Source organism: Lampetra fluviatilis, unplaced genomic scaffold (genome assembly GCF_964198595.1).
Source record: "Lampetra fluviatilis unplaced genomic scaffold, kcLamFluv1.1 SCAFFOLD_668, whole genome shotgun sequence".
In the NCBI taxonomy this organism is placed as follows: Eukaryota; Metazoa; Chordata; class Hyperoartia; order Petromyzontiformes; family Petromyzontidae; genus Lampetra; species Lampetra fluviatilis.
This window is the reverse complement of record NW_027621559.1, coordinates 46,461-57,134: the sequence shown is the minus strand read 5'-3', so window position 1 is coordinate 57,134 and position 10,674 is coordinate 46,461. Positions and strand designations below refer to the sequence as shown.

The following is a 10,674-nucleotide window of genomic DNA, read 5'->3' as shown; positions in this document are numbered from 1 at the left end:
GGAGCCCATCTCCACGTCCTCCTGCGCGACGATGGCGACGTCCAGGTCGTCCGCCAGCAGAAGGATCTTCTCGGTGACCATGGCGTCGACGCCTTGGTCATCCATACGAGGGAAGGCCGTCTTTGCGAGCGCCAGAAGGCTGGTACGGTAGGCGAGGGGCGACTCCTTCGCACCCCGCTGGCGGTCGTAGAATCGCTGCCTACACTCGGCCGATGGTTCGTAAACCCCAGCCAGCAATTGCAGCGCCATTTGAAGAGTAGAGCGCTTGTCCCTCGATGCGGACGTAAGAGCGGCGAGGGCGTCGCCGTCCAGGAGCGCCGGTAGTGCGCAGAGGGCTTCGTCGTCTGACTACCCCGCCATCTCTTGATGCGCGAGGAAGCGCCGCTGAAATCCACCCCAGTCGCCCTCCTCAGCCACGAACTCCTTCAGCAGGGGTAGTCTTTGGTGTAGTGCCGCGACCGCCGTGGAGGACCGCACTTTGATGTCCCCGCGACTCGGCCGAGCGTCAGCGCGAACGGCAGCTGTAATCGCCTGTCGCGCAGATAGTGACGCTCCGTCCGAAGGCGGTGACGCGGCAGCTCCAGCGGAGTCGATGTCGGACCCCAAGTTGAGGTTGGCCACGCCCTCGGCAGCTGCTGCGGCGATGGCGGGACTTTCAAAAGTGCCGACGTTAGAAATGGCGGGAAGGTGCAACGGCCGTCGGCTGTCCTCGCCTCGCGGTGGTCCAGCAGCCCCCAGCCGAGTGATGGTCTCGAGTGTGGCGGCAGCAGCGTATAGCAGCTCCGCCAACCTCGCGTGCGCCAGCCGCAGCCCGTCGGACAGCGACTCCCCTTCCTCCCGATGGCCCGGTAAGGACTCATTCGGTCCCGGCTGCTCGTTGGCCCCCTCAGCCGTCTCTGGTACCGCACTTCCCGCGGTGTCCTCCGCCTCCTGTACCCCGGCCCGAGCTGTTCGGCGCGTGTCCATGTTCGTTGTTTACTTCTGACGCCAGATGTAATACTCTTATGACTCGTCCACACCGGAGTTGGAGGCACACTTGTTTATTTAACACCACACGTTGTGACATACACACTGAGGGGGTATCGGCCCCCTCACCCGTCTATCTGAGGACACACCTCTAGGCTAACCCTAGCCTGCCTCAGAGTCCTCCTCTCGTGGACTAGGGGAGGCTATCTTGGCCCGACACTGGTCAGTCGGGCCCGGTACTCAGAGTCCAGACCAACCCTGGCTCTGGCTCTGGCACCACGCCACTGACTCGAGCCTGCGCGGTCCTGACAAGGACGGCGTAGCAGGGGGAGACCAGGGCTCTACCTGGGACGTCTTCCGTCTTCTCTTCTTAGCTAACCAAACTCTCCCTAGCCCCCCGATACATTTCCCTTTTATCCATCCCCCCTCCCTGAGGGGTGGGGCCCCGGGGGATCGTAACGTCCGAAGCGCGGACGTCGTAGAGGGCACCTGCCCGTGCACTGACGTAGCCCCGCCCACTGTGCTAGTTTCCCGTTGGATCCCATACATATCAGCTCGACACATATTCCCTCCGTAAGACCCCTACAACTGCACTAATAATACAGATGCTAAAACTTCTTTTGAATAAGTAATATTTTAAAATACTTTTTTTTAAACGCTTTAATGAAATGTACCGTATGAGTAATGGCAGAACTCCACAACTCCAGGAAGTGGCCCCGAGGCTTGCCATAATGTAAGGGACCGTGGTCAATTACAGCCTACGTAAGTTGAGCGTTGACAATTAGACCCAAGCCGAAACATAACATATAAAAAAGATTGTTTCAAAATATATTTTTTATTTTTTTTGATAGAATATAGTATTGTCATTGATACGGCTATTTTAATACACACAATGGACTGGAAGGACAAGATTAAAGGGTTCGTATAATGCACATGCATAATGTACGTTGACTCATTAATCGCCCCCCCACCACTTTGCGCAAGAGCGTGAAGTGTGGTCACCACATCTACGCCTCTATATAAGGAACAAAACAGGTGGACTTCTCCACAAATATGTCTGTCGCCTGATGAAGCTAGTTGTAATACTGGCAAAACATCGTACTCAGATTGTAAATGTTGTGGCTTGGCTCTCCAACACACCAGTGTGCTGTACTAGTGACAAATTGGCATGTTCTGTTTACATTACAACCCTTACTAGTTGGCTGTGTCGGGTGGTGGTGGATTTTAACGACACATATATTTACACGATCTAACAAAACAAACCTCTTATGGATGATATTTGTCGTGAAAGCCTACGTGTTAAACGGGATATTCGATGTCCCCTGTGAAGCCGATGGCGTTTATTTTACGGCTCGTACATCTTAGTATTAACCAGGACGGCCTGTCGGATTAGAACCGCAAACCTCTGCAACAAGTGGCAAATGCACTACCGCTGAGCCACGTCAATTATTTTATTCATAAACTTAGGTTTCCACGGCCAGCGTTATGATGCATAGTTGATTTGTGGGCTTAATTGAGGAGTGTGTATGTTCTCCACCTGCTGTACATGGACGACTCGTAGACTGAACTCTTAGTAAGGGCTTGCGCCAGTTTATTAACACAGAGGTAACAAAACACACCAGAGGTGTCCCTACACTCAGTCCTTGACGCGGACGTCAGGCTCTATCTATTCCTAGCCTGGGCTATCTCTTGGCCTCTCACTCGAGTTGGGATGGGGGCTTATCCAACACCACCCGACCGAGGAGAGCAGCACCCCACGTAATCTTAACCGGCTCTTGCAGACTTCTCTGAGCCTTACCCCTGGCTGTATCTTCGGCTCTCCTACTCGTAGAACCCGGACGGGGGATCAGCCAACACCGTCCGGTCACGAGCAGGAGAGACCTTCTTAAGACGCTCACCATCCCGGGCTCCCACAACGACCCCGCTTTCGCCACGGGGTCCCCCTTAATTATTTCCCGTGACATGACGTCATTGCGCCTCACAGCGCTCATGATGTCATGTCGTCATACTACTCTACACATGTGTAGTGAGTGACATTGGGGATGTCACTGTATGGTGCCGGACAGCATCGTGTGTGTTGCAGAGTGATGCCGGCTCTAGCAGAGCACGGCGTGCGATGCACTGTGTTGCCTCTGAAGAAGAACTTCTGCAACTCAGTTGGACTCACTACACATGGATTTCCTCCCATAAAATAAAAAAACCCCTTCCAATTGAACATGTATTGCTCATGTATCCCAATGCTGGAAATTACTTGCAAAATTACTGAATTCTGATGACACATGCAATCATCATCCCCTCCTGCTGCCAAAAAAATGGCATGACCCTCGTTAAAAATATTCTTGAGACTTAGGATTTTCTGGGTCAGGAAGTGTAACAATAATAAAAATGTCCTTGTCCCTAACTCTTGTTTCTGTCCTCCTGACAGGTGGAGGTGAATGTGAGTGTGCGCCACATGTACCTGTACAGCCGCGAGGTGCGTGGGGTGGTGGCACGTCTCCGCGCCGAGTGTGGGTCACTGTCCGTGCACGCAGTTGCCTTGGCCCACACTCAAGGTGATCTGAACAAGGCCTTGGGACACGTTCGTAATGAGAAACAGGCAAATGTGCAAGCTTCTAGCATGCGATCGCGACGACCTACACGTGAGGTGGTAAGTCTTGAATAATAATAATTTAGTTGACAGTAATACCCCGGTTTATGTCGGGGATGCTTTCCTTAAATGTGCGACAACGAATACCGAAACGACGTAAATCAACGCAATTTGCCACGAGGACTAAACAATGCTGAAGCCGTGTTAATGCGTGCATCTTCATCCTAGACGTATCCGCAACATTACATTCAATTAATAAAAATACTACACTCAATACTAGTTTCGGCAGTAAACGTTAAAACATTATTAGCAGTACATTATGAAAATAAAATCACTAAAATATCATGCGTAATTACTATATTGTACTCCACAGTACAGAACATTTCTTTATGCGCGATGCAAAGTAGTTTGTGTACAGGGTTAGGTGGAGGTGAAGGTTGAGAGGCGACAGTTACGAGAAAGGGCAGACGATGCTGTCAGCGACATGAGTGTGGGTTGAGGCAACGCTAGTCGGGTCGCGGTGGTGTTGATAATGAAGTGACAACGTATTTTCTAAACGATATAAAAGGGGGAGGTGTAAAATCGCAAGGCTTACAGCGCAAGGCTATCACGAAGGCGCAGTACAGCACATACAGTAGTCTGCAGTAGCTACATGTTGTGATGTTGCTTTGTGGAATGCCAATTGAGGAATTTGTCGGTCATTTGTGAATTTGGAAAATTTGAACTGTGACAGCAACACACATTGGCCTACTCTTATCAAACTAGCTTCTTTGCCCAACCTAGGACGGAAGCTGTAATATTTACGAAAAAAATTAGCAGAGTATAATTGTATCTTGTGTTAATTGAATGGCAGTGAATCTTGCACGAAATTATGTCATAAAACACTTCTCTGCATTTCACTGTAGCACTGTATATAACTGACCTTCAATTTGTTCTAATTCACTGCTCTGATACTTTATTATTTTCTGCTTTCGGTCGCTGGGGTGCAAATAAATTGGATTGCAATACAATATCTGGAAAATCACCGAGAAATGTCTATTTAACCAAAATGTAGAAGCATAAATTAGACTTATCTTAGGAAAAAATATAGACCCCCAAATCCAATTTGTTGCCGCGTATAATTATTTATTAGATTCATTTTAAATAAAGAAACGTGAAACTTAAAGCGAATTTGCAACAAATAATAATTCTGCTCTACCTTATTGACAGGGGTGCGGCATGTGGAGTGACGTCACGCGCGGGACACAAACTCCCTAATTAATAATCATGAGCGGATGACGTCACTGATGTGGACCACGCCACCCACCCCCTCATTAATAATCAAGAGTGGATGATGTCATTCCACATGGAGTTCCCCCCCCTGATCAATAATCATGAGCGGATTCCGTCACTCCACATGGAGCTCCCCCCCTTCATCAATAATCATTGAATGATGACGTCACTCATGTGGACCCTGGCCCCACCCCCTCATTAATAATCATGAGCGGGTCTTTATTTTCGATTGAATATTTCAGATTAACTGCAATACACCCGTCCTTGGACGGGCTATAGGCTACTTTTATAATAATTTAGAAGCAAAAATTAGACTTACCTTTTCTTTCAAGTGCTGAAGAAATAAATAAAGACACCAAATACACTTTGTTGCTGCGTAGAAATATTGATTTGATTACATTTCAATAAAGAAACGTCAAATTTAAAGTTAATTTGCGTAAAACAAATTATTTCCAATCAACCTGCGGGAATGTAAAAATCCACCCGCTCATGATTATGAATGAGGGGGGGGTGTCTCTTTTGCAGTGACGTCACGTACGGATTTAGCACTGCTGCGTATATTTATTTTTTACTTTCTGTAAAGAAACGTCATATTTGAAGCAACTTTGCGAAAAAACTGTCTTTCCACTCGGCCTTCCGCGTGAGTGTAAAAATCCACCCGCTCATGATTATTTTATTATTAATGACGGGGGAGGGGGTATGTGGAGTGACGTCACGTGCATTACACACATTTCTGGGCTATTATAGTAGTAATGCCATCAGCGGGAATTGTAACGTCCACTGTGAAGCGTCACTTTCATGTAAATTGCATCATCAGAATCGCTGATTTAGATCTCTGTGTCGCGAGAAGAAAGCTCAAAGTGGTCCATGGGCGACCGGGATTTTGCTTCGGTGGCCATTGGACTTTGGAACTCTCTGTCAAAGTTGGTCAGGGAGTCTAGTTCAGTTTGGGCCTTCAGGTCCCCCCTAAAAATATTTATCTTTTAAGAAAGCATCTCGAATTTTAACTTAGCCACTTCTTACCCCCCCCCCCCCCCCCCCATTGTAAGGCACCTTGATGTTTTATGCATGGGGTCCGTAAAAGAGAAGAAGCAGAAAGAGAAGTGTTGTGAGCTGCGGTCCTGAGTGAATGTGTGTACAGGTGAGCGTGTAGCTCTGTGTGAGCGTGTGGGTGATTTGCCACAGTGTAATGGTTAGCACACTGGATTTGCGATGATCCTAAGGTCACCAGTTTGTTTCTATGGCAGTTGAAACAACGGTGCAAGTCTCTCGAATTCCCCCCCCCCTACTGCCTCTGCCCAGCCAGTAATGTAAATGTTGTACAGCACAGTCCAAGGGCAGACTGCGTGTGGTGGGTAAAGTTTGGGTGCGCCCATCTCTTCATACCAATAACCCGACTGGAAACGATAACCACTCCCTGACTTTCAGAACTGATACTTGATTGATAATTGGTTTTTTACCCTTCTATCTGGCAACAAAACTGACACCTTTTTTGTTGCCAGATAGAAGGGTAAAAAACCAATTATCATATTTTTACTGGCAAATGAGGTTCCCATAGTGGTTCTTGATTCTGAAAATGGTTGCAGGCTTATTGGTTACTGTTTAACAACCCTACCATGTACACTGGTACTCAGAGTGCTGGGAGCTCACTGAATGCATGTACTGTATGAACTCTTCTCTTGGTTTGGCTGGGACTGTAGGGTCCAGATGAAGTGGACGTGCTGCTTGGTGTTGAGCGGAAGCAGCTGGCAGAGTTGGAGAGTGTCCTAGCAGAAACGCTGCTGCGCGCTGAAGCCTTACAGCAAGTATGTCAGCGCATCAAGCAGTACAGCGTAGCACACTGCAACACTGGTTTATTATTAATAGAGTGCCCCCTTCACACGGGGTGACTCGGAGCGCTTTACAAGCAGTAAGCAACTTGCATCATATCTATGGGACCTTTTTGCCCAGTATCAAAAATAATGAAAAATAATCATACGTTTTACCCCTTCTGGCAATACACGAGGAGGTTTTTAGATATTCCAACACCAAATAGATACCTTTTGCAAGGGATCAAGTCTATATTAACCACAAATACTTGTGGCAAAACATGCAAACAAACATGCTCTGTTAATATATTCTTTGTCCTTGAAACTGATTGGCCTTGTCTGAGCAGTTTTAGACCAGAGAACACCAAAAGGTACACATTATAAGGACAATGCAAGTATCAGAACATGTATATCTCTGGTCGAGCATTAATATCTACAGGACATTTTTGCCAGGATCAACAATGATGAAACATAAGAATAGGTTTTACCCTTTCTGGCAATAAAACAGATGTTAAGATATTCAAACATCAAATAGATACCTTTTGGAAGGCACAAGTCCTTTTTTTATCAATTTGCATCACATCTCAGCAAATTGAAAAAGGCATCACCAGCAGCAGCTGTCCCCGTGTGGCACAAGAGGACTCCGCACCGACCAGCAAGAAGATATTAGTCTGCCGGTAGAGGGCGATGTTCCTATGGGTATCTCAATTGAGTAATTTGTGGGTCATTTCCCAAATTTGAACCATGACTTGCCAGCACACAATGACCTCATTTCAAATTGTTTCAGGGGATATTTAACGTCCACTGTGAAGCAGATAGCCGTATACAGTCTATTTTCCTATAACGTGGTAGTTGCGTTCCTGCAGAACACCGTGTTATGGAAAAATGGCATTATAATAGATAATATAACATAGGATAAAGCACAGTCAGCGATAACACGTGAGATGCGTACGCAGGCCGAACAAACACTGAGGTGCATGGATAGCATCTAGAAGCATCCAGCAGCATTCCGCCTTGTGCGATAATGCTTCGCCGAGGTAGCTGTACAACCACTTATTCCTACTCGTGCAAAGTAGTTCCATTCACTCGATCGCGTTATCTCCAATTCGCTTCCGCATTGTAAAAATGTGTTCCCTAATATATTTATTGCATTACATAAAATTCGCGTTATGAAAACTATGCGTTATCGGAGATCAGACTATTTATATGATTAATAAACTCAAATGAGTAACCAGGGCGGCCTGCCAGATTCAAACCGCAAACTTTTTGAAACAAGCAGCGGACACGCTCCTGTTGGGCCATGTCACCACCCCGTTGTGTTCATGCACACAACTCACTCGTCATATACATGCACTGCTCTTGTTGAGGAAAAGCCTAGTTACTGCTGCCTGAATGGATTGCCAGATATTCCATGGTGTTTTTTTGCAATTGAGCACAGAACTTTGCATTCCTTCCAGTCGTAATTTTTTTTAATTCGTTTAACAGTTTTAACTAACATCAAAACTTGTAAGAAAAGTGTTATTTTAAAAAGTAATTGGGCTCGGACAGGATATAATCCTGACGAGAAGGGGTAGTGAGCAATGGTTAAGAATCACAATGGAGTTGCACTGAAGCAATGGAATGCGATCAAGGAGATGGAGTGATATAATCAGTTCGCGTGCTGGATGGATTCCTGCATCGCAGGATCCTGAGAGGTGGCAGTGGCATGGGGAGGTATTCATCTGGCAGTGGATTGGGCATGGCTGATAATGGTGATGAGCAGGTTTACTAAGATAGTACCTATTCGACTTGAGGGCACTACATTATTTGTAAATGTATATATTGCATGTTTGCACCTCCAATTAGCACGGTTGGCTACGTACGGTGCGAAAGAAGTTAGACATACATATGGACATTGCATTTATAACTACAGTGTTAATCTTTGAACTTGTTTTTCTCTCCATGCAGAACTTGGCCCTTTGCCGTAAGCGGTTGCTGGCGTGCATCTCTGAGAGGTCTTGTGTGCTAGACTTGATCGGTCACGCAACACCCAGTCGTCTAAGTCATACGACTCCTTCTGCCAAATGGAGCCCAGATCCTATTGGCCCACTGTCCCCAGGTATATACGTGGTATGGAACATGCAGATGTTTATGCACAAGTCGTAATAATAATTTGCTTTAGAGTAGCTTTCTTTATGCCGGGGTGTCTCACAGCTTTTAATACGTGAGAAGCACCTTACATCTCATCTCAAATACTTTAAGGGTACCCCCAGTGACAGCAGTCTCTGGAGCACAAGGTGACTCAGCACCTCGCCTGCAAGAAGGCATTCGTATTGTCAGTCGGGGAGATTCTTGATATGTGTTTTCCAATGGAGTAATTCACTCCGTAATTTTGGGAATTTATAAATATATGTTTTACTATGATGCCAGCGCACATGGCCTACTCATTTCGAGTTACATTAGAGGATTTTTAACGTCCACTGTAAATTAAGCAGATGGTGTGTGGTAATATACCATGAAGGCACACCGCAGTATCAACCAGGGTGGCCTGCTCGGTTCAAACCATGAACCTCTGCAACATGCACCAAACGTCCTGCTGGGCCATGTCACTACCAAATAGTACAGTACCATGTATTTGGAGTAATAATGTTACAGAACACACATGCCATGCCATAATGTCATACATCAAGAGTACTTACAACATCGCACAGTGATTCAAGGGAGTACACAGTCCTGTGAGTCCAAAGAGTTGAGCGAGACCGGAGCCATATAATACAGCACAATATGACCAATAAGGGCCAATTACTTCTACATATATATAATTTACATTTGTATATCCGTTCATTTATCTATCATGCTTTTGAACTCCCAAACGCTGTGTGGGAGAACAAAATCCATAAAATATAAACAATTTCCCTTGCCGAGGACATTCCCAGGAAATTGTATAAAAGGTCTGTGAAGATGCATTATAAATGAATGTGACATTCCTTTATTATTGTTAACGAATGTGCTGAAACAGGTAAAACATTTATTAGTCAATGCCTGTGTCCTCTCCATTTGCGCTTAGGTTGAGTTGGGATTGTCCAGATTTGGCATGGAAATTCGTCAGCGCTTCTTCCACCACACACGCCATGGTTCTGGTTATGGCTGTGATTATAATATGGTTATGGTTGTGGTTAGAATATGGTTATGGTCGTGATTATAATGTGCTCATTATTGTGGTGATAATGTGGTAGTTGTGGTTATGGTTGTGCTTAAAATATGTTAACGTTTTTGGTTATGTGTTTGTGGTTATAATTTAGTTATGGTTGTGTTTTGAATAAGCTTATGGTTGTGGATAGCATGTGTCTGGTTGTGATTATTTAACGTGGTGATGGTTATAATGTGATGGTTGTGTTTATAATTTGTTAGTGATTATAATGTGGTTATTATGGTTGTGGTTAAAATGTAGTTTTGGTTGGGATTATATGCTCCTATTGTTGTTAGAATATGGTTATGGTTTTGGTTAGGTTATCATGGTTGTGGTTATGTGGTTGTGGTTATGGTTATTTGGGTTGTGGTTATGTTGTGGATATTTTGTTCTGGATATATTGTAGTTCTGGTGGTAATGTGGTAGTTATAGTTATACTTATGTGGTGGTTATGTTTTGATTTTGGTAATGTAACTGTTGTAATGTTGAAGTTATGTGGTTGTGCTTAGAAAGTTGTGGTTATGTTGTGGTCTCAATGGGGTTATAATGTGTTGTGGTTATAATGTGCCTGGTGTGGTTGTGCTTAAATTGTGGTTATATTTTGGCTGCTGTGGTTGTGATTCTGTGGTGGTTATGCTTGTGGTTGCAATGTGGTTATAGTTTTTAAGATGCAGGTTGTGGATATAGTTGTGGTTATATTGCAGCTATTGTGGTTTTGTCTCTGTAGTTGTGGTTGATGGTTGTAGTTATAGTGTGGCTTTATTTGTGGTTGTAAAATAGTTGTACAACTGTTACTATTAACAATATTTGTTTTAATATGTTGTTGATGTTGATATATTATTGTTGTTGATGTTGATATGAACATTATTGCT

At 45.1% G+C, this 10,674-nt stretch overlaps 1 protein-coding gene across 1 annotated transcript in view; it reads left to right on the top strand.

The window, feature by feature from the left end:
* Window positions 1-3,272: 3,272 nt before the first annotated feature.
* The window catches only part of LOC144955411 (tektin-like protein 1), a 36,692-nt gene continuing 29,290 nt past the window's right edge, over window positions 3,273-10,674 (top strand). Inside the window, exons 1-3 of the mRNA XM_078885638.1 lie at window positions 3,273-3,613; window positions 6,526-6,630; window positions 8,581-8,731. Of these exons, the coding sequence (XP_078741764.1) occupies window positions 3,419-3,613; window positions 6,526-6,630; window positions 8,581-8,731 (451 nt within the window). The 5' untranslated portion in view covers window positions 3,273-3,418. The remainder of the gene's footprint in view (window positions 3,614-6,525; window positions 6,631-8,580; window positions 8,732-10,674) is intronic.